Genomic DNA, 24,394 nt, shown 5'->3' with positions numbered 1-24,394 from the left:
GAGGTCAACGTGGGTCGATAGGAGGAATTAAGCTCTGTTGTGTTAACTAGCTTGAGTAGAGGTGTCTCGAGAGTATGTTTGTCTAGGGAACTCAGTGAGTCATAGTAAAAAGATTCACCCAATAACCTATCAAACGTCTTGCTTTGTTTATCTTTGAGTTTCCTGTCTGTTCATACAGTCCACAGAGTGTTGCCATGCAGGAGGATGGAGCATACAGTCCACAGAGTGTTGCCATGCAGGAGGATGGAGCATACAGTCCACAGAGTGTTGCCATGCAGGAGGATGCAGCCAGAGGGGAAGAGGACTATCCTGATAACGAGCTGGAGAATGACTGCAGTGGTGATGGTGATGAGGAGGAAGACTCCTTTTAACTATTCATTTCAACCCTTAATCAACTAGACATGTGAAAAATGACACCACTTAATTGGACGGCTGTAGCTAGGCTAACATAATGAATCCAACCCTGTTTCTCCTCAGAAGGGTCTGACTGCTCCTCTATGAATGATGCCTGGTCCACAGCCTCCATGCCCGTCCTGCCAAAGTAAATTTAATCGTTTTTCTGTGTGATGAAATGTCGATTCATCGATGACGTTGTTGGAATGCTTTGTGCGTTTTGAAGATATTAATTATTATCCTATTGAAATGGACTCTTGGTTGAAATGTGGGGCGGCAGGTAGCTTAGTGGTTAAGAGCGTTGGGCCAGTAACCGAAAGGTCGCTGGTTCTAATCCCCGAGCCGACTAGATGTTAAATGATTAATCGTTGACGTTGTTGGAATGATTTGTGCGTTTTGAAGATTGATTGAAAGAAAAAAGCCATGTCATTGCTATTCTATGATTTGTGTTCTTACATATTTTGACAATGATGCCAATTCAACTGTATTTTGGTAACTTACCAGACCACAAGTTCACCCGGGGTCATAACAGAAATCTGAAATGGTCTGGAGAGTAACCTATATTCCCAGTCATGGTTTCAGACCATCAAATCAAATTGTATTTGTCACAAATGCGCCGAATACAACAGGTGTAGACCTTACCGTGAAACGCTCACTTACAGGCTCTTAACCAACAATGCAGTTCAATAAATAAAGTTAAGAAAATATTTACTAAATAAAATAAAGTAAAAATAAAATTAAAAAGTAACACAATAAAATAACAATAACGAGGCTATATACAGGGGGTACCGGTACCGAGTCAATGTGCAGGGGTACAGGTTAGTCGAGGTAATTTGTACATGTAGGTAGGGGTAAAGTGACTATGCATAGATAATAAACAGCGAGTAGCAGCAGTGTAAAAACAAAGGAGGGGGGGGGGGGGGGGGTCACTGTAAATAGTCCGGGTGGCCATTTGATGAATTGTTCAGCAGTCTAATGGCTTGGGGGTAGAAGCTGTTAATGAGCCTTTTGGACCTAGACTTGGCGCTCCGGTACCGCTTCCCGTGCGGTAGCAGAGAGAACAGTCTATGACTAGGGTGGCTGGAGTCTTTGACAATCATCTAGGTGTCATTGAGTTTAACAGAAGGTTCAGTTCTTTATAGTCTATCATTTATAGATAATGATGTTTACAATACCAGGAAGTCATGTTGTTAATCTGTACACTTGACACAGAGTAACCTCTTGACTAAAAACACAAATGATTTGAAAGAAATGCCCATTTATTAATCTGTGAAGACCGTAGTGTCATGTTTCATCCTATTGTGGCTAGATCTCTGTAGAATGACCATTCATAACTCCTATAACCCTCCCAGTCGGGGCACCTGACAGTTCCCCGGTACGGTGATGACAAAAACCCAAGAGAGAATTGAAGCTTTTTTTTTTTTGTTCTAGTGGTTGCTGCCGGTGAAAGGTTGAAAGCACAGAGGCTAGTGGAAAGGTCTCCCAATTGTCAATCAGTGATAAAAGTGGAACTATCTTTCAATAATGGGGACATGAGTCTCTGTGGTGTAATAGTGCTTGGCCTGTGGGATCATTGTCAGCCCATGACGTCCCCAGCTGATTAGCGTTAGGCCCTTTTCTGTTTTCGTCACAGCAAAAGCCCATGTAGAGTAGAGCTGTTACCCCCAAGCCAATGCCATCCACTCACTCTCAGTAGAGTCAGGCTATTTTCGAAGCAGGAGGACCAAGCAGGAAAACAGCATCCTAAATGACTGTCACGTGAGTTTTTTTTTTTGGGTTAAATTCTTTGCCCAGATATTTTTTTTATTTTTATTGATTGATCTTGCGGGCGTTTGGTTTGGTTAGAAACTACTTTTAATTCAAAATGTCTCCTGCCTTTCCAAAGACATGGCCGACCGTGCCTCTGAGTTAAACAGTGGTATTTAGACGTGAATGATCCTGCTAGGTGCCAGCTAGCGTTATTGTTTCGTTCCACTGGACACTGATGACCAGGCAGTAAGCATGTCTGTGGCACCGTGGCTCAATGGAAATTAACAGTTGGAAGGGAAGAAATCTCTTTCCAAACTCGTCAGGAATTTTATATTCCATGTTAAACGAGTGTCTTTATAGTCTGTGTGTCTGTTTGATAACGTTCCCAGTATTCCCACTGTTTGCAGATTTAGTACAACGTCATGGCTCTAATGCTACGGTGTGTGTTCCAGCATAGCGGATGAGGGGGAGCTGATGAGCTCTGAATCGGAGGATGAGGGGGAGCTGAAGCCAGCTCTCGTCCCCAGCATGTTCCCCTTCCTCCCTCCAACGCTGTACTTCAGCACTGCCAACCAGAGAGGTAAGACACCCCTTCACTGCCTTTATTTTACTTTTACATTTTAGTCATTTAGCAGACGCTCTTATCCAGAGCGACTTACAGGAGCAATTAGGGTTAAGTGCCTTGCTCAAGGGCACATCGACAGATTTTTCACCTAGTCGGCTCGGGGATTAGAACCAGCGACCTTTCGGTTACTGGCACAACGCTCTTAACCACTAAGCCACCTGCCGCTCCGTTTATAATGGTAGACTGCTTTAAGGGTGTATCCCAAATGGTTCCCTATGGTACTTTTGACCAGGGCTCATAGGGTGTAATTTGGGAAACAGCTAATAAACTGCTTGACAATGTTAAACTGCTTGACAATGTTAAACTGCTTTAGATTTTTTTTTGGGGGGAAAAGTAGCTTCTACAGAAAAAATATTCCCTTCCAATTTTATCCAAGTATGAGCTGATCTAAGATGTTTTGTTTGCTGTTACTTGGGGTTGGGTTTAGGGTTTTGGACAAATATTGTTATATGATTATATCAAAATATTCTACAGGACATTGTGTGGGAGCTTATTAGATAGAGCTTGAGTAAAGTGAAGTGTCCCCCCCCCCCCCCTCCTCCCCCAGTAGAGAGACTGCTGCCTCTAGTCCAGGGGTGTCAAACGTCCGGCCCGCGGGCCGGATCAGGCCCGCAAACGGGTTTAATCCGGCCCGCGAGATGATAAAAAATAAAATAATAATAATAATAATTTTGTAAAGTATAAAAATGCGCTGCAATTTTTCAATAAAATAAACTGCTGTTCCAATTGCGTCCACTGGATGGCGCAATAGCAATTGTGTTAAGCAAGCAAACTGTTTATACCGGGGCAGAGCAAGTAGGTCAAGCACGTGCAGCCAATGAGCTACTTTGTTTTGCCCGCGATATTTATTACGGCTTCTACTTTTAACATTTTGTGCTTTGGCTCCCTCATTGCCCCAATATGTCTCTGTCAAAAAAGAGAAAAGTGGACGCAGAGTGCAGAGTGTTCCAAGAAAAATGGTCATCCTATTTCTTCACGGAATTGAATGGGAAAGCTGTATGTTTGGTGTGTTCAGAGCATGTTGCAGTGCTGAAAGAATATAACCTTCGCCACTATGTGAGTCTTCATGCCGACAAATATGACAACTTTCAAGGACAGCAGAGATGAGAGAAGGTGAATGAACTGTTGGCGGGTCTGAAGAAACAGCAGTCTGTGTTTACTCACAGCCGAGACATCAGTGACGCTGCAGTGAAAGCTAGCTACCTCATTGCTAATGAAATCGCAGTGGCTTCAAAACCATTTAGTGAGGGTGAATTTGTAAAAACATGCATGATGAAGGCAGCGGAGATTGTGTGCCCTGAAAAGCGGCAGGCTTTTGCAAATATCAGCCTGACAAGAAACACAGTTGCAGACAGGATTTCCGATCTTTCAGTGGATTTGGACAGCCAGTTGAAGCAAAAAGTAAAGTCATTTATTGCGTTTTCGGTTGCAATTGATGAAAGCACGGACATTACAGATGTTGCACAACTGGCCATTTTCATCCTCGGAGTTGATGACACATTGACCGTCACCGAGGAGTTCGTGGAGTTGGTGCCGATGACAGATACAACGACAGCAGCTGATATTTTTACCGCACTCGTCGGCGCGCTGGACAGGGTCGGAGTGGACTGGTCCCGCGCTGTCAGCCTGGCTACAGATGGTGCGCCCTCAATGATCTGGAAAAAAGCAGGCGTTGTGACAAAGTTCAGAGAGAAAGTGCAATCTGCAAATGGAGGACGTGATTTTTTGACTTTTCAATGTATTTTGCACCAGGAGGCTTTGTGTTGCAAGTCATTAAAGATGGATAACGTCATGAAGGTGGTCATCCAAACTGTTAATTTCATCCGATCCAGAAGCCTGAATCACCGTCAGTTTGACAGCCTTCTCAGAGAGAAAGACCACATCTATGGCCTGCCATACCACACTGAGGTAAGATGGTTAAGCCGAGGTGCTGTGCTGAGGCGTTTCTTTGATTTACGAGAAGAAATTGAACAGTTCATGGAAGAAAAGGGCAAACCAGTGTTAGAATTTCATTCCGCAGAATGGATGCAGGACCTTGCATTTATGGTGGATGTTACAGAGCACCTGAATAACTTGAACAAACAGCTGCAAGGGCGCAACAAAGTTGTCACGCAGTATTATGACAGCATACGTTCTTTCAAGTTGAAGCTGTCATTGTGGGAGACGCAACTTGCCGGTGGTGATGCAGCTCACTTCCCCTGTCTGAAAAATGTGTGCGCGACCCAACATGTGGCAGACATGAAGCGGTTCAAAGATAAAATAACGGGACTGTTACGGGAGTTTGAGCAACGCTTTCAGATTTATGTTTATATGTTTTTATGTTGATGTGCTATTGTTTTTAATTGATTTTATTTGTATATTTAACCTATTCTTGACTCTGTGGTTCTTGCACTTGTTTGGGGAACAGGATTTCATTATTTTTATCTACATTTGCCTGAGAAATGACACCCTGATATAGTTCTGTGATCTGTGAAACAGTTCTGTTAATCACTGAGGCATTGTGTGTTTGTGTGTTCTTTTTCTTTAGAATTTTCAAATAAACTTGACGTGTTTTATGATTAATAGTGATGTTGTGCTTGTACTATTTTGGACACACTGTCCTCAGGCTCCAGCTTTATGTTGTATGTTGATCGTATTAAAACAAAGAAAACAATCTGAAGTTGTTGTTTTTAAGTTATATATACCATGATTTTTCCGGTCCGGCCCACTTGGGAATAGATTTTCCTCCATGTGGCCCCTGAGCTAAAATGAGTTTGACACCCCTGCTCTAGTCCTATAGCTCTATTGTACATAAGCTGAATCCAAAATGACACCCTTCTCCCTTTTTATAGTGCACTACTTTTGACCAGGGTCCGTAGGGAATAGGATTCCGTTGGGACCCATCCATAGACCTATTCCTGTAGCTGTGTGTTGTGTGTTTCAGTGGAGCCCCTACCACCGGAGCAGAGGAAGCTGCTCAAATGGAAGATGAGCACTGTGACTCCCGCCGTGGTCAAACACACCATCGCCAGGTCACACTTCAAAGTCACCAAGAGTGAGTTCCTTAGGGGTTGAAATCCCTCCCTTTTGCCTAATTTACATTTTTAAAGACCTCTTGAATGTCTGTTCACATTTGTGTAAAACATTAATGAAGTTATTGTTGTTGCAGAAAGTCATGATTGGCTTGGCTGCTGGGGTCACCATATGAAGTCCCCTGGGTTCAAGGCCATCAGGGAATACCAGAAGGTAAGCTAGGTAGGGCTGGGAACAGGGTTGGTAATTAACACCTGCCACCCGACAAATACGGGTAGATTTTGTCATTGGCGGGTAGGAATGTCTATTTCACCAGCCACGTTGGCGGGTTGTCATTCAGAGAGCAATGGGGAATTATTTTTTTATTTTATTATTATTATTTTCCAAAGGCCTCATGTCGAAGTTTGTGGAATTGACAAGAGAGGCTTGTCCTCGTGTTTCTTTGCTAGTTACATCGTTTTGTTCACACGCCAGGTTGTTTTTCATTGTTAGTTTGAGTTTGCTGTAGCTGATTGCTGCTAGGAAGACATCGCCTGTTTTTCATCACAGGCAAGTTGAGTGCCCAAGTTACCACGGTAACGGCCCGTCCCTTAAAGGGGCAGATGAATATTTTTCTCTCGCCTAATGATTGAGCATGGAACACTCCTAAAAACGTTTTATTCATGAACCTTTTAGTCATTTCTTATCATTAAAACACTCATTGTTCTCCTAGATTTATAAGTGTGCTTCAACATTTTTAATTAGGAGCACGTCACGTTCAACATGTCACAGAGTAGAGCGCTGAACTCTAAGAATAAGTACGCTGTATCAATATGTATTGCTGTTCGATGCTGGGATTTTATTGAGATTCGATATTCCAAACGCATTGCTCACCATACAATGCATTCGGAAAGTATTCAGACCCATTGACTTTTTCCACATTTTGTTACGTTACAGCCTTATTCTGAAATTGATTTAAATAGTTGTTTTTCCTCATCAATCTACACACAATAGCCCGTAATGACAAAGTAAAAACAGTTTTGTAGACATTTTTGCAAATGTATGGGGGAAAAACCTGAAAGATCACATTTACATAAGTATTCAGACCTTTTACTCAGTACTTTGTTGAAGCACCTTTGGCAGCGATTACAGCCTCGAGTCTTCTTGGGTATGACGCTACAAGCTTGGCACACCTGTATTTGGGGAGTTTCTCCCAATTGGCTCCCTATTTAAAAAGAAGCTATGAAGGAAGTCTCTCTGGATAAGAGCGTCTGCTAAATGACGTAAATGTAAGGGAAAAAATACTGGAGTTTTGGTGCATGTAAAGCCAACTAGCGCAAAAATAATATTGCCATAACGATATATTGTCAAAAATAATATTGCGATATGTAACTATCAATTGTTTGTTTATTTTTCCCATTAGTAAAGGTAGGCAGGAATGGGCTGAAGCTAGCCTGATCCCAGATCATTTTGTGCCATCTTGCCAACTCCTTTGGTCATTGTCACACCTCAGGGATCTGGGACCAGACAAACGCACCAGCCAAACAAGAATAATATTGATTCAATCGGTATGGATCTTTCATTTCTTTCAACCTTCGTTTTGATCTGCATATTGACTCGTCTCTCTGCGTTCTTTCTAGTTGAACCACTTCCCCGGTTCGTTCCAGATAGGTCGTAAGGACCGTCTGTGGAGGAACCTGTCGAAGATGCAGGCTCAGTTTGGGAAGAGGGAGTTCAGCTTCTTCCCCCGCTCCTTCGTTCTCCCTCAGGACATCAAGCTGCTGAGGAAGGCCTGGGAGGACAGTGGTAGCAGGCAGAAATGGATCATCAAGCCGGTAGGTGGATCCTATATCTAAATCCGTTTTGGGCTGTGTCTGAAATGGCTTCCGTTCCCTAGTGACGGTGCATTTCTCCTGGGTTTGGATCTTTTGTCTAACGATGCGTCCGAAATGACACTTCCCTATACAGTGCACTATAGCAAACTACTTTTGGCTCTAGGGAATAATGTCATAACCTTGGTGTTTCTTCTGACGTGGCTGCATTGTGATGTGTATTAGTACTGGCTGTATAGGGGATGTGTATTAGTACTGGCTGTGTAGTGGATGTGTATTAGTACTGGCTGTATAGTGGATGTAGTGGATGTGTATTAGTACTGGCTGTATAGGGGATGTGTATTAGTACTGGCTGTATAGGGGATGTAGTGGATGTGTATTAGTACTGGCTGTATAGTGGATGTAGTGGATGTCTATTAGTACTGGCTGTGTAGTGGATGTAGTGGATGTCTATTAGTACTGGCTGTGTAGTGGATGTGTATTAGTACTGGCTGTATAGGGGATGTAGTGGATGTGTATTAGTACTGGCTGTATAGGGGATGTGTATTAGTACTGGCTGTATAGGGGATGTAGTGGATGTGTATTAGTACTGGCTGTATAGGGGATGTGTATTAGTACTGGCTGTATAGGGGATGTAGTGGATGTGTATTAGTACTGGCTGTATAGGGGATGTAGTGGATGTGTATTAGTACTGGCTGTATAGGGGATGTGTATTAGTACTGGCTGTATAGTGGATGTAGTGGATGTGTATTAGTACTGGCTGTATAGGGGATGTAGTGGATGTGTATTAGTACTGGCTGTATAGTGGATGTGTATTAGTACTGGCTGTATAGGGGATGTGTATTAGTACTGGCTGTATAGGGGATGTGTATTAGTACTGGCTGTATAGGGGATGTAGTGGATGTGTATTAGTACTGGCTGTATAGTGGATGTAGTGGATGTCTATTAGTACTGGCTGTGTAGTGGATGTGTATTAGTACTGGCTGTATAGTGGATGTAGTGGATGTGTATTAGTACTGGCTGTATAGGGGATGTAGTGGATGTGTATTAGTACTGGCTGTATAGTGGATGTGTATTAGTACTGGCTGTGTAGTGGATGTGTATTAGTACTGGCTGTATAGGGGATGTGTATTAGTACTGGCTGTATAGGGGATGTAGTGGCTGTATAGGGGATGTAGTGGATGTGTATTAGTACTGGCTGTATAGTGGATGTGTATTAGTACTGGCTGTGTAGGGGATGTGTATTAGTACTGGCTGTATAGGGGATGTGTATTAGTACTGGCTGTGTAGTGGATGTGTATTAGTACTGGCTGTATAGTGGATGTGTATTAGTACTGGCTGTATATGGGATGTAGTGGATGTGTATTAGTACTGACTGTATATGGGATGTAGTGGATGTGTATTAGTACTGGCTGTATAGGTGATGTGTATTAGTACTGGCTGTATAGGGGATGTAGTGGATGTGTATTAGTACTGGCTGTGTAGTGGATGTGTATTAGTACTGGATGTATAGGGGATGTCTATTAGTACTGGCTGTGTAGTGGATGTGTATTAGTACTGGCTGTATAGGGGATGTAGTGGATGTGTATTAGTACTGGCTGTATATGGGATGTAGTGGATGTGTATTAGTACTGGCTGTATATTGGATGTGTATTAGTACTGGCTGTATAGTGGATGTGTATTTGTACTGGCTGTGTAGGGGATGTGTATTAGTACTGGCTGTGTAGTGGATGTGTATTAGTACTGGCTGTATAGTGGATGTGTATTTGTACTGGCTGTGTAGGGGATGTAGTGGATGTGTATTAGTACTGGTTGTATAGTGGATGTGTATTTGTACTGGCTGTGTAGGGGATGTGTATTAGTACTGGCTGTATAGGGGATGTAGTGGATGTGTATTAGTACTGGCTGTATAGTGGATGTAGTGGATGTGTATTTGTACTGGCTGTGTAGGGGATGTGTATTTGTACTGGCTGTGTAGGGGATGTGTATTAGTACTGGCTGTATAGGGGATGTAGTGGATGTGTATTAGTACTGGCTGTATAGGGGATGTAGTGGATGTGTATTAGTACTGGCTGTATAGTGGATGTAGTGGATGTGTATTTGTACTGGTTGTATAGTGGATGTGTATTTGTACTGGCTGTGTAGGGGATGTGTATTAGTACTGGCTGTATAGGGGATGTAGTGGATGTGTATTAGTACTGGCTGTATAGGGGATGTAGTGGATGTGTATTAGTACTGGCTGTATAGGGGATGTGTATTAGTACTGGCTGTATAGGGGATGTAGTGGATGTGTATTAGTACTGGCTGTATAGTGGATGTGTATTAGTACTGGCTGTATAGTGGATGTGTATTAGTACTGGCTGTATAGTGGATGTGTATTAGTACTGGCTGTATAGTGGATGTGTATTTGTACTGGCTGTGTAGGGGATGTGTATTAGTACTGGCTGTATAGTGGATGTGTATTAGTACTGGCTGTGTATTGGATGTGTATTAGTACTGGCTGTATAGTGGATGTGTATTTGTACTGGCTGTGTAGGGGATGTGTATTAGTACTGGCTGTATAGGGGATGTAGTGGATGTGTATTAGTACTGGCTGTATAGTGGATGTAGTGGATGTGTATTTGTACTGGCTGTGTAGGGGATGTGTATTAGTACTGGCTGTATAGGGGATGTAGTGGATGTGTATTAGTACTGGCTGTATAGGGGATGTGTATTAGTACTGGCTGTATAGGGGATGTAGTGGATGTGTATTAGTACTGGCTGTATAGTTGATGTGTATTAGTACTGGCTTTATAGGGGATGTAGTGGATGTGTATTAGTACTGGCTTTATAGGGGATGTAGTGGATGTGTATTAGTACTGGCTGTATAGTGGATGTAGTGGATGTGTATTAGTACTGGCTTTATAGGGGATGTAGTGGATGTGTATTAGTACTGGCTGTATAGGGGATGTAGTGGATGTGTATTAGTACTGGATGTATAATGAGACAAGCTCTAGTCTAGATACATGTCATGTATTAGTGGATCAAAATCATCCTTATTTCCATCTCTCTCCTGTAGCCTGCGTCTGCTCGGGGGATTGGAATCCAGGTCATTCACAAGTGGAGTCAGATGCCGTGCAAGAGACCACTACTGGTGCAGAAGTACGTAAGCTGCCTGCGAATGATGCACTTCTCCTGGTGGTGTGATTTTAGCCTGGTCCCAGATCTGTTTGTGTTGTCTTGCCCATCTCATGACCATAGGAGTTTGTCAAGACTGCACAAACATATCTGAGACCAGCCAGTCTAGTGTGATTGGATCATGATGACAACATACCATCATTTCAGGATTGTCTCTGAGTCTGAATGTAGTGTTTTTTATCTCTCAGGTATCTCCACAAGCCCTACCTCATCAGTGGGAATAAGTTTGACCTGCGTATCTATGTGTACGTGTCATCTTACGACCCGCTCCGGGTTTACATCTTCCAAGACGGACTTGTCCGCTTCGCCAGCTGCAAGTAAGTCATTTGTTTTAATAACTCACCTGTTACCTGTTTCATTAAGTCACCTGTTACCTGTTTCATTAAGGCACCTGTTACCTGTTTCATTAAGGCACCTGTTACCTGTTTCATTAAGGCACCTGTTACCTGTTTCATTAAGTCACCTGTTACCTGTTTCATTAAGGCACCTGTTACCTGTTTTATTCAGTCACCTGTTACCTGTTGTATTCAGTGACCTGTTACCTGTTTCATTAAGGCACCTGTTTTATTCAGTCACCTGTTACCTGTTTCATTAAGGCACCTGTTTTATTCAGTCACCTGTTACCTATTGTATTCAGTCACCTGTTGTGTTCAGTCACCCGTTGTGTTCAGTCACCCGTTGTGTTCAGTCACCCGTTGTGTTCAGTCACCCGTTTCAGTTATATATCTCCGTTTTTGAAAGATTTCCTTGAAGCCTGCAGGTATAAGGCTTTATAGCATGTTATGAGCTTTTATAATGGCTTTATACTGTGTGTCTCTGGCAAAATTTTCTCATATATTCATTATAACGAGTGCTCACTGTGACAGGGGCTCACTGTGACAGGGGCTCACTGTGACAGGGGCTCACTGTGACAGGGGCTCACTGTGACAGGGGCTCACTGTGACAGGGGCTCACTGTGACAGGGGCTCACTGTGACAGGGGCTCACTGTGACAGGGGGCTCACTGTGACAGGGGGCTCACTGTGACAGGGGGCTCACTGTGACCGGGGGCTCACTGTGACCGGGGGCTCACTGTGACCGGGGGCTCACTGTGTTTGTTTTCCTCTGTAGATATTCCTCTTCCATGAAAAGCCTTGGCAACAAGTTCATGCATCTGACCAACTACAGCGTGAACAAGAAGAACTCTGAGTATCAGAGCAACGACAGTGACAAGGCCTGCCAGGGGCACAAGTGGTAAAGATGTTTTAATGGATATTACAAACTGGGAGGTTCCAGCCATGAATGCTGATTGGCTGACAGCCGTGGTATATCAGAACGTATACCACGGGTATGACAAAACATTTATTTGTACTGTTCTGATTACGTTCTTAACCAGTTTTATAATAGCAATAAGGCACCTTGGGGGTTTGTGGTATATGGTCAATATACCACGGCTAAGGGCTGTATCCAGGAACTCCGCCATGTGTCGTGCCTAAGAACGTCCCATAGCCGTGGTATATTGGCCATATACCACAAACCCCCAAGGTGCCTTATTGCTTAAATATATGCCATTTGGCAGACTCTTTTGTCCAAAGAGGCTTACATTCATGTGTGCATACATACATGTCACTAGCACATAACAGGGTTTTCATTCTATCATTGGACCGCTGGACTAACGTGTGTGTGTGTGTGTCCGTGTGTGTGTCCGTGTCTCCGTGTCCGTGTGTGTGTCCGTGTGTGTGTGTCCGTGTGTGTCCGTGTGTGTCCGTGTGTGTCCGTGTGTGTCCGTGTGTGTCCGTGTGTGTGTGTCCGTGTGTGTCTGTGTGTGTGTGTCCGTGTGTCCGTGTGTGTCTGTGTGTGTGTGTCCGTGTGTCCGTGTGTGTCCGTGTGTGTGTGTCCGTGTGTGTGTCCGTGTGTCCGTGTGTCCGTGTGTGTCCGTGTGTGTGTGTGTGTGTGTGTGTGTCCGTGTGTGTGTCCGTGTCTCCGTGTCCGTGTGTGTGTCCGTGTGTGTGTGTCCGTGTGTGTCCGTGTGTGTCCGTGTGTGTCCGTGTGTGTCCGTGTGTGTCCGTGTGTGTCCGTGTGTGTGTGTCCGTGTGTGTCTGTGTGTGTGTGTCCGTGTGTCCGTGTGTGTCTGTGTGTGTGTGTCCGTGTGTCCGTGTGTGTCTGTGTGTGTGTGTCCGTGTGTGTGTCCGTGTGTCCGTGTGTGTGTGTGTGTGTGTGTGTGTGTGTGTGTGTGTGTGTGTGTGTGTGGCAGGGCTCTGAAGGCGTTGTGGCATTACCTGGGTTCTAGGGGGGTCAACACTACGCTGATCTGGGAGAAGATCAAGGACATCGTCATGAAGACCATCATTGCGTAAGTCAGAGTTAAATACATCCCTTATTATAGTATATCTATGGTGTAAGTCAGAGTTAAATAAAACAGTATATCTATGGTGTAAGTCAGAGTTAAATAAAACAGTATATCTATGGTGTAAGTCAGAGTTAAATAAAACAGTATATCTATGGTGTAAGTCAGAGTTAAATAAAACAGTATATCTATGGTGTAAGTCAGAGTTAAATAAAACAGTATATCTATGGTGTAAGTCAGAGTTAAATAAAACAGTATATCTTTGGTGTAAGTCAGAGTTAAATAAAACAGTATATCTATGGTGTAAGTCAGAGTTAAATAAAACAGTATATCTATGGTGTAAGTCAGAGTTAAATGAAACAGTATATCTATGGTGTAAGTCAGAGTTAAATAAAACAGTATATCTATGGTGTAAGTCAGAGTTAAATAAAACAGTATATCTATGGTGTAAGTCTTTTTAATGTCCCAGAATAAGTAGGTGTTGCCCAATGACTGTAAAAAGAATGGACAAAGCATCGATCAGGTGACACCATTCATTCCTATGTGAAGACTCAATAGAAGCCAGATGAAGACCGATGGCGTCACATGGAGACATAACATGCACAGTTTGAGCCACTCCAGGAAGTGACGTTGGAGGCTAGCTCAGTGCTGTCATTGTATACAGTCTGTTCCTAAATTTGAGCCACACAAAAGTACGAATGACTACACTACATGACCAAAAGTATGTGGACACCTGCACGTCGAACATCTCATTCCAAAATCATGGGCATTATTATGGAGTTGGTCCCCCCCATTGCTGCTATAACAGCCTCCACTCTTCTGGGAAAGCTTTACACTAGATGTTGGAACATTGCTGCAGGGACTTGCTTCCATTCAGACACGAGCATTAGTGAGGTCGGACACTGATGTTGGGCGATTAGGCCTGGCTCGCAGTCGGTGTTCCAATTCATCCCAAAGGTGCTCGATGGGGTTGAGGTCAGGGCTCTGTGCAGGCCAGTCAAGTTCTTCCACACCGACCTCGACAAACCATTTCTGTATGGACCTCGCTTTGTGCACAGGGGCATTGTGATGCTGAAACAGGAAAGGGCCTTCCCCAAACTGCTGCCACAAAGTTGGAAGCACAGAATTGTCTAGAACAGGGGTGTCAAACTCATTTTAGCTCAGGGGCCACATGGAGGAAAATCTATTCCCAAGTGGGCCGGACCGGAAAAATCATGGTATATATAACTTAAAAACAACAACTTCAGATACGATCAACATACAACATAAAGCTGGAGCCTGAGGACAGTGTGTCCAAAATAGTACAAGCACAACATCACTATTAATCATAAAACACGTCAAGTTTATTTGAAAATTCTAAAGAAAAAGAACACACAAACACACAATGCCTCAGTGATTAACAGAACTGTTTCACAGATCACAGAACTATATCAGGGTGTCATTTCTCAGGCAAATGTAGATAAAAATAATGAAATCCTGTTCCCCAAACAAGTGCAAGAACCACAGAGTCAAGAATAGGTTAAATATACAAATAAAATAAAAACAATTAAAAACAATAGCACATCAACATAAAAACATATAAACATAAAGCTGGAGCCTGAGGACAGTGTCCAAAAGCACAACATTACTATTAATCATAAAACACCTCAAGTTATTTGAAAGTTCTGAGGACAAAGAACACACAAACACACAATGCCTCAGTGATTCACAGAAGTATATCACAGATCACAGAACTATATCAGGGTGTCATTTCTCAGGCAGAAATGTAGATAAAAATAATGAAATCCTGTTCCCCAAACAAGTGCAAGAACCACAGAGTCAAGAATAGGTTAAATATACAAATAAAATCAATTAAAAACAATAGCACATCAACATAAAAACATATAAACATAAATCTGAAAGCGTTGCTCAAACTCCCGTAACAGTCCCGTTATTTTATCTTTGAACCGCTTCATGTCTGCCACATGTTGGGTCGCGCACACATTTTTCAGACAGGGGAAGTGAGCTGCATCACCACCGGCAAGTTGCGTCTCCCACAATGACAGCTTCAACTTGAAAGAACGTATGCTGTCATAATACTGCGTGACAACTTTGTTGCGCCCTTGCAGCTGTTTGTTCAAGTTATTCAGGTGCTCTGTAACATCCACCATAAATGCAAGGTCCTGCATCCATTCTGCGGAATGAAATTCTAACACTGGTTTGCCCTTTTCTTCCATGAACTGTTCAATTTCTTCTCGTAAATCAAAGAAACGCCTCAGCACAGCACCTCGGCTTAACCATCTTACCTCAGTGTGGTATGGCAGGCCATAGATGTGGTCTTTCTCTCTGAGAAGGCTGTCAAACTGACGGTGATTCAGGCTTCTGGATCGGATGAAATTAACAGTTTGGATGACCACCTTCATGACGTTATCCATCTTTAATGACTTGCAACACAAAGCCTCCTGGTGCAAAATACAGTGAAAAGTCAAAAAATCACGTCCTCCATTTGCAGATTGCACTTTCTTTCTGAACTTTGTCACAACGCCTGCTTTTTTCCCGATCATTGAGGGCGCACCATCTGTAGCCAGGCTGACAGTGCGGGACCAGTCCACTCCGACCCTGTCCAGCGCGCCGACGAGTGCGGTAAAAATATCAGCTGCTGTCGTTGTATCTGTCATCGGCACCAACTCCACGAACTCCTCGGTGACGGTCAATGTGTCATCAACTCCGCGGATGAAAATGGCCAGTTGTGCAACATCTGTAATGTCCGTGCTTTCATCAATTGCAACCGAAAACGCAATAAATGACTTTATTTTTTGCTTCAACTGGCGTCAAAAATCCACTGAAAGTTCGGAAATCCTGTCTGCAACAGTGTTTCTTGTCAGGCTGATATTTGCAAAAGGCTGCCGCTTTTCAGGGCACACAATCTCCGCTGCCTTCATCATGCATGTTTTTACAAATTCACCCTCACTAAATGGTTTTGAAGCCACTGCGATTTCATTAGCAATGAGGTAGCTAGCTTTCACTGCAGCGTCACTGATGTCTCGGCTGTGAGTAAACACAGACTGCTGTTTCTTCAGACCCGCCAACAGTTCATTCACCTTCTCTCATCTCCGCTGTCCTTGAAAGTTGTCATATTTGTCGGCATGAAGACTCACATAGTGGCGACGAAGGTTATATTCTTTCAGCACTGCAACATGCTCTGAACACACCAAACATACAGCTTTCCCATTCAATTCCGTGAAGAAATAGGATGACCATTTTTCTTGGAACACTCTGCACTCTGCGTCCACTTTTCTCTTTTTTGACAGAGACATATTGGGGCAATGAGGGTGCCAAAGCACACAGTGTTAAAAGTAGAAGCCGTAATAAATATCGCGGGCAAAACAAAGTAGCTCATTGGCTGCACGTGCTTGACCTACTTGCTCTGCCCCGGTATAAACAGTTTGCTTGCTTAACACAATTGCTATTGCGCCATCCAGTGGACGCAATTGGAACAGCAGCTTATTTTATTGAAAAATTGCAGCGCATTTTTATACTTTACAAAAGTATTATTATTATTAGTATTATTTATTTTTTTCAAAATCATCTCGTCGGCCGGATTAAACCCGTTTACGGGCCTGATCCGGCCCGCGGGCCGGACGTTTGACACCCCTGGTCTAGAATGTCATTGTATGCTGTAGCGTTAAGATTTCCCTTCACTGGAACTAACGGGCCTAGCCCGAACCATTATTCCTCCTCCACCAAACTTTACAGTTGGCACTATGCATTTGGGCAGGTAGCGTTCTCCTGGCATCCGCCAAACTCAGATTCATCCATCGGACTGCCAGATGGTGAAGCGTGATTCATCACTCCAGAGAACGTGTTTCCACTGTTCCAGAGTCCAATGGTGGGCTTTACACCACTCCAGCCATGCTTGTCATTGAGCATGGTGATCTTAGACTTGTGTGTGGCTAATCGGCCATGGAAACCCATTTAATAAAGCTCCTGACGGTCCGTTATTGTGCTGACGTTGCTTCCAGAGGCAGTTTGGAACTCTGTAGTGAGTGTTGCAACCGAGGACAGATTATTTTTCCGTGCTTCAGCACTTGACGGTCCCGTTCCGTGAGCTTTTGTGGCCTACCACTTCACGGCTGAGCCGTTGTTGCTCCTAGACTTTTCCACTTCACAATAACAGCACTTATAGTTGACCAGGGCAGCTCTAGCAGGGCAGAAATTTGACAAACTGACTTGTTGGAAAGGTGGCATCCTATGACTATGAACTGACTAGTTGGAAAGGTGGCATCCTATGACTATGAACTGACTAGTTGGAAAGGTGACAGGATGTGTGCTCGATTTTATACACCTGTCAGCTCCTCCAAAAACAATTGTTCTCAATAAGTGATCTCACCCTGTCTAAATGGGATCTCACACCGTCTCACACCGTCTAAAAGGGATCTCACCCTCTCTAAAAGGGATCTCACCCTCTCTAAAAGGGATCTCACCCTCTCTAAAAGGGATCTCACCCTGTCTAAAAGGGATCTCACCCTGTCTAAAAGGGATCTCACCCTGTCTAAAAGTGCCCTCACCCTGTCTAAAAGTGCCCTCACCCTGTCTAAAAGGGACCTCGCCCTGTCTAAAAGTGACCTTGCCCTGTCTAAAAGTGACCTTGCCCTGTCTAAAAGTGACCTTGCCCTGTCTAAAAGTGACCTTGCCCTGTCTAAAAGGGACCTCGCCCTGTCTAAAAGGGACCTCGCCCTGTCTAAAAGGGACCTCGCCCTGTCTAAAAGTGACCTTGCCCTGTCTAAAAGTGCCCTCACCCTGTCTAAAAGGGACCTCGCCCTGTCTAAAAGTGACCTTGCCCTGTCTAAAAGTGACCTTGCCCTGTCTAAAAGTGACCTTGCCCTGTCTAAAAGGGATCTCACCCTGTCTAAAAGTGCCCTCACCCTGTCTAAAAGTGCCCTCACCCTGTCTAAAAGTGCCCTCACCCTGTCTAAAAGGGACCTCGCCCTGTCTAAAAGTGCCCTCACCCTGTCTAAAAGTGACCTTGCCCTGTCTAAAAGTGCCCTCACCCTGTCTAAAAGTGCCCTCACCCTGTCTAAAAGTGACCTCACCCTGTCTAAAAGTGCCCTCACCCTGTCTAAAAGTGCCCTCACCCTGTCTAAAAGTGCCCTCACCCTGTCTAAAAGGGACCTCGCCCTGTCTAAAAGTGACCTTGCCCTGTCTAAAAGTGACCTTGCCCTGTCTAAAAGTGACCTTGCCCTGTCTAAAAGTGACCTTGCCCTGTCTAAAAGTGACCTTGCCCTGTCTAAAAGGGACCTCGCCCTGTCTAAAAGGGACCTCGCCCTGTCTAAAAGGGATCTCGCCCTGTCTAAAAGTGACCTTGCCCTGTCTAAAAGTGACCTTGCCCTGTCTAAAAGGGACCTCGCCCTGTCTAAAAGGGACCTCGCCCTGTCTAAAAGTGACCTTGCCCTGTCTAAAAGGGACCTCGCCCTGTCTAAAAGTGACCTTGCCCTGTCTAAAAGTGACCTTGCCCTGTCTAAAAGGGACCTCGCCCTGTCTAAAAGGGACCTCGCCCTGTCTAAAAGGGATCTCGCACTGTCTAAAAGGGATCTCGCACTGTCTAATAGGGATCTCGCACTGTCTAAAAGGGATCTCGCACTGTCTAAAAGGGATCTCGCACTGTCTAAAAGGGATCTCGCACTGTCTAAAAGGGATCTCGCACTGTCTAAAAGGGATCTCGCACTGTCTAAAAGGGATCTCGCACTGTCTAAAAGGGATCTCGCACTGTCTAAAAGGGATCTCGCACTGTCTAAAAGGGATCTCGCACTGTCTAAAAGGGATCTCGCACTGTCTAAAAGGGATCTCGCACTGTCTAAAAGGGATCTCGCACTGTCTAAAAGGGATCTCGCACTGTCTAAAAGGGATCTCGCACTGTCTAAAAGGGATCTCGCACCGTCTAAAAGGGATCTCGCACCGTCTAAAAGGGATCTCGCACCGTCTAAAAGGGATCTCACACCGTCTAAAAGGGATCTCACACTGTCTCGCACCACCAATCCCAATCAAAAAGAGGTTCAGGTATGCAGCAGGGGGTCAGGGTTGGGGGATGCTCTGTCTGTTTCAATAAGCTAGAATCGGCTGTCACTCTTATTTTGGCTTCTAAATCAATGATTTGTTTGCAAGGAGGGACTTTTCAGACGGAAGAAAATTTCAGGTGGATGGTCATGTGACAGGGAGCAGTCCTTTAACTCCAGTTGAAGGCTGACTGATCCATAGAACTTGTTCTGTCTACCGTTTTAAAACAAGGACTGGTGTATTAGAAGTAGGGCTGTCAAACTATTTCAGTAATTAATCGAGTTAATGACATTAGTTAATTGCGATTTAATAAGAAATTGCTCAAATTTGACCCTAAAGAATTTAATTTCCCATTTTTAAAAGCAGTGTATTGAGTTAGAGGCACACTATGCTTTGGTTTTAAGGGACCGAAACACAATGATCAGAATGTTTTAACATTTTCACCATAAACAACACAGTCCCTGTTCAATTCAGCTATTAATGCTCCCAGTGTTTCAGCCTGCTCTCTCTATCAATGTTCACACACACACACACACACACACACAGCTTTAAGTACTCTTAAAGCTTCAGTCATTCTAAATTAGTGTGACTATAGGAAAAAATAACTGCCTCTCTGGATACAAAGAACAGAGCTTTTAAACTTGTCCAACAATGTTCTGAAAACACTGTAACCATCTGTACTGTTCAGATAACTTTACACACATAGGCCTCCACACCGTGACTCCCTCCCACACCCTCCCACCCGCTCTCACGCATCCCTTTTTCACACGCACAGTCATCCACAGCCCACTCTCGCGTATGCAGCCTACCTTTTTCACACGCACAGTCATCCACAGCCCACTCTCGCGTATGCAGCCTACCTTTTTCACACGCACAATCATCCACAGCCCACTCTCGCGTATGCAGCCTACCTTTTTCACACGCACAATCATCCACAGCCCACTCTCGCGTATGCAGCCTACCTTTTTCACACGCACAATCATCCACAGCCCACTCTCGCGTATGCAGCCTACCTTTTTCACACGCACAGTCATCCACAGCCCACTCTCGCGTATGCAGCCTACCTTTTTGAAGCATCTCTTTGAGTAACCTTCTGTGTGCATAGCCCAGTGAGTGGGTCAAGTTATCAGGTTGCTAGCTAGCTGGGTAGGTAACGTGACTAGCTAGCTGGGTAGGTAACGTGACTAGCTAGCTGGGTGGGTAACGTGACTAGCTAGCTGGGTAGGTAACGTGACTAGCTAGCTGGGTAGGTAACGTGACTAGCTAGCTGGGTAGGTAACGTGACTAGCTAGCTAAACAATGTTTGTTATCAAACCAAAAAAGAATGACAAGCGACGTGCACGAATCCGCAGCAGAAAGAAAAATCAGCTCCGGTAATATTGGTCTTAACTTGAAGATGATTTTGGCTAGAGGCACCAGTTTGGAAGGGATGTAGCTAGAGGCACCAGTTTGGAAGGGATGTAGCTAGAGGCACCAGTTTGGAAGGGATGTAGCTAGAGGCACCAGTTTGGAAGGGATGTAGCTAGAGGAGCCAGTTTGGAAGGGATGTAGCTAGAGGAGCCAGTTTGGAAGGGATGTAGCTAGAGGTGCCAGTTTGGAAGGGATGTAGCTAGAGGAGCCAGTTTGGAAGGGATGTAGCTAGAGGAGCCAGTTTGGAAGGGATGTAGCTAGAGGAGCCAGTTTGGAAGGGATGTAGCTAGAGGAGCCAGTTTGGAAGGGATGTAGCTAGAGGAGCCAGTTTGGAAGGGATGTAGCTAGAGGAGCCAGTTTGGAAGGGATGTAGCTAGATGAGCCAGTTTGGAAGGGATGTAGCTAGAGGAGCCAGTTTGGAAGGGATGTAGCTAGAGGAGCCAGTTTGGAAGGGATGTAGCTAGAGGAGCCAGTTTGGAAGGGATGGTTTGGAAGGGATGTAGCTAGAGGTGCCAGTTTGGAAGGGATGTAGCTAGAGGAGCCAGTTTGGAAGGGATGTAGCTAGAGGAGCCAGTTTGGAAGGGATGTAGCTAGAGGCACCAGTTTGGAAGGGATGTAGCTAGAGGAGCCAGTTTGGAAGGGATGTAGCTAGAGGTGCCAGTTTGGAAGGGATGTAGCTAGAGGAGCCAGTTTGGAAGGGATGTAGCTAGAGGCACCAGTTTGGAAGGGATGTAGCTAGAGGCACCAGTTTGGAAGGGATGTAGCTAGAGGCACCAGTTTGGAAGGGATGTAGCTAGAGGCACCAGTTTGGAAGGGATGTAGCTAGAGGAGCCAGTTTGGAAGGGATGTAGCTAGAGGAGCCAGTTTGGAAGGGATGTAGCTAGAGGAGCCAGTTTGGAAGGGATGTAGCTAGAGGAGCCAGTTTGGAAGGGATGTAGCTAGAGGAGCCAGTTTGGAAGGGATGTAGCTAGAGGTGCCAGTTTGGAAGGGATGTAGCTAGAGGTGCCAGTTTGGAAGGGATGTAGCTAGAGGAGCCAGTTTGGAAGGGATGTAGCTAGAGGAGCCAGTTTGGAAGGGATGTAGCTAGAGGTGCCAGTTTGGAAGGGATGTAGCTAGAGGAGCCAGTTTGGAAGGGATGTAGCTAGAGGAGCCAGTTTGGAAGGGATGTAGCTAGAGGTGCCAGTTTGGAAGGGATGTAGCTAGAGGAGCCAGTTTGGAAGGGATGTAGCTAGAGGTGCAAGCATTTATACTGAACAAAAATATAAACGCAACATGCAACAATTTCAACAATTTTACTGAGTTACAGTTCAGATAATGAAATCAGTCAATTGAAATAAATAAATTAGGCCCAGATCTATGGATTTCACATGACCGGTCAGGGGCGCAGCCATGGGTGGGTCTGGGAGGGCATAGGGCCCACCCACTGGGGAGCCTGGCCCAGCCAATCAGAATGAGTTTTTCCCCACAAAAGGGCTTTATTACAGACAGAAATACTCCTCGGTTTCATCAGCTGTCCAGGTGGCTGGTCTCAGATGATCCCGCAGGTGAAGAAGCCGGATGTGGCGGTCCTGGGCTGGCGTGGTGACACGTGGTCTGTGGAGGTCCTGGGCTGGCGTGGTTACACGTGGTCTGAGGAGGTCCTGGGCTGGCGTGGTGACACGTGGTCTGGGGAGGTCCTGGGCTGGCGTGGTGACACGTGGTCTGGGGAGGTCCTGGGCTGGCGTGGTGACACGTGGTCTGGGGAGGTCCTGGGCTGGCGTGGTGACACGTGGTCTGGGGAGGTCCTGGGCTGGCGTGGTGACACGTGGTCTGTGGAGGTCCTGGGCTGGCGTGGTTACACGTGGTCTGGGGAGGTCCTGGGCTGGCGTGGTGACACATGGTCTGGGGAGGTCCTGGGCTGGCGTGGTGACACGTGGTCTGCGGTTGTGAGGCCGGTAGGATGTAGTATAACATTCTCTAAAACGACTAATGGTAGAGAAATGAACATTCAATTCTCTGGCAACAGCTCTGGTGGACATTCCTGCTGTCAGCATGCCAATTGCACGCTCCCTCAACTTGAGACATCTGTGTTATTGTGTTGTGTGACACAACTGCACATTTTAGAGTGGCCTTTTATTGTCCCCAGCACAAGGTGCACCTGTGTAATGATCATGCTCTTTAATCAGCTTCTTGAAAGGAGACATGCTCACTAACAGGGATGTAAACTAATTTGTGGACACAATTTGAGAGAAATAAGCTTTTTTGTGCGTATGGAACATTTCTGCGATCTTTTCTTTTAGCTCATGAAACATGGGACCAACATTTTACATGTTGCGTTTATATTTTTGTTCAGTATAGTAGCTGTGGTCCGTGTTGCGGTTAAAAGGGTCCGTGTGGTAACACGTTTACTTAAAATGTTCTGTGCAGTGACGCGTTAACTTTGACAGCCCTAATTAGAAGGAATTATTTGTACCATGATTGTCCCCCCCCCCCCATTTCCTCATTCACTATAATGGGGGATCCTGTTTTCTGCAAACAATGCCTGCAGTACCGCGGTCGGCCTTGATCTTCCGTGGCTTCAATGAGAGGGCGCAGTCGTTCTCCTCTGGTCATTTATCGAATTCATTAATGCGTATCTTGGAAACCCTTTACTTAAAGCCTGCAGGTATAATGCTCTATAGCTTGTTATAAGCATATATGAGCCTTTATAATGTCTTCTAATATGTCTTGTAATATGTTCTCTCTCTATGTATCAGGTCTGACCCGTACGTGCAGTTATATAATGCTCTATAGCTTGTTATAAGCATGTATGAGCCTTTTATAATGTGTTCTAATAATGTTGTGTCTCTCTCTATGTATCAGGTCTGACCCGTATGTGAACACGCTGGTCAAGATGCACCTGCGTTCCCCCTACAGCTGTCATGAGCTGTTTGGCTTTGACGTCATGCTGGATGAGAACCTCAAGCCTTGGGTGCTGGAGGTCAACATATCACCAAGGTAACAAACAGCCTTCAGTACAGACCAGACAGGATTCCCTCCCTGTGGTAGGTAGCCTAGTGGCTAAGGAGTTGGACCTGTAGCCGAAAGGTAGTCGGTTAAAATCCCAAGCCAGGTGCTGGGAAAATAGGCCCTTAACCCCACAACGTGCTCTCCATCCAGGGGCAACGTGCTCTCCATCCAGGGGCAACGTGCTCTCCATCCAGGGGCAACGTGCTCTCCATCCAGGGGCAACGTGCTCTCCATCCAGGGGCAACGTGCTCTCCATCCAGAAAACCTCCAACTAGTTTTCTGAAAAAAACCTGGCGTTGTTTTGGGAATTTTGCAACTCTAGACACTTGTAATGGCAGTGGTATTTGTAACAGGCAGCACTAACATCATTTATCATCCTGTCCTGTGATCGTGTGAGCAGTGTTCTGTCCTGTGCCTCTCGCTGACTGTGCCAGTACCATCTTCCTCACTGACCTTCTCTTCTGTCCGAACAGTCTCCACTCCAACACAGCTCTGGACGTGGCCATTAAGGGTCAGATGATCAGAGATGTGTTGAACCTGGCTGGTTTCATTCTGCCCCAGAAAGAAGAGGTGCTTCCCTCCTGCAGCTCCACCAGCAGGTCAGTAGAGGGCACTACACGCTGGCGTCCACCATATCTTTTAGACCGTGTTTCCTAATCGATTGCTCCTGGGGACCTAAAGGTGTCAACATTTTACTGTTTACCTTGGCACTACACCTGACACCACTAATTAACTCATCATCAAAACCATTTATTAGTGGAATCATGTTTTTTTTTTCTCACTAGGAACCAAACGGAAGCAAATAATAATAATAATAATAATAATAATAATAATATGCCATTTAGCAGACGCTTTTATCCAATGGAATGAA

At 44.9% G+C, this 24,394-nt stretch overlaps 1 protein-coding gene across 1 annotated transcript in view; it reads left to right on the top strand.

The window, feature by feature from the left end:
* LOC311144129 (uncharacterized protein) overlaps positions 1–24,394 on the top strand; it is a 34,463-nt gene that overhangs the window by 3,963 nt on the left and 6,106 nt on the right. Inside the window, exons 3-14 of the mRNA XM_084180115.1 lie at positions 179–345; positions 478–541; positions 2,595–2,722; positions 5,691–5,801; positions 5,916–5,992; positions 7,399–7,593; positions 10,649–10,731; positions 10,956–11,084; positions 11,877–11,999; positions 13,000–13,098; positions 23,377–23,511; positions 23,997–24,122. Of these exons, the coding sequence (XP_084036241.1) occupies positions 179–345; positions 478–541; positions 2,595–2,722; positions 5,691–5,801; positions 5,916–5,992; positions 7,399–7,593; positions 10,649–10,731; positions 10,956–11,084; positions 11,877–11,999; positions 13,000–13,098; positions 23,377–23,511; positions 23,997–24,122 (1,437 nt within the window). The remainder of the gene's footprint in view (positions 1–178; positions 346–477; positions 542–2,594; positions 2,723–5,690; positions 5,802–5,915; positions 5,993–7,398; positions 7,594–10,648; positions 10,732–10,955; positions 11,085–11,876; positions 12,000–12,999; positions 13,099–23,376; positions 23,512–23,996; positions 24,123–24,394) is intronic.

Source organism: Coregonus lavaretus (assembly GCF_964263955.1).
Source record: "Coregonus lavaretus genome assembly, chromosome: 16".
Lineage (NCBI taxonomy): Eukaryota > Metazoa > Chordata > Actinopteri > Salmoniformes > Salmonidae > Coregonus > Coregonus lavaretus.
The sequence above is the reverse complement of the archived record's forward strand: the minus strand, read 5'-3'. Positions and strand labels throughout refer to the sequence as shown.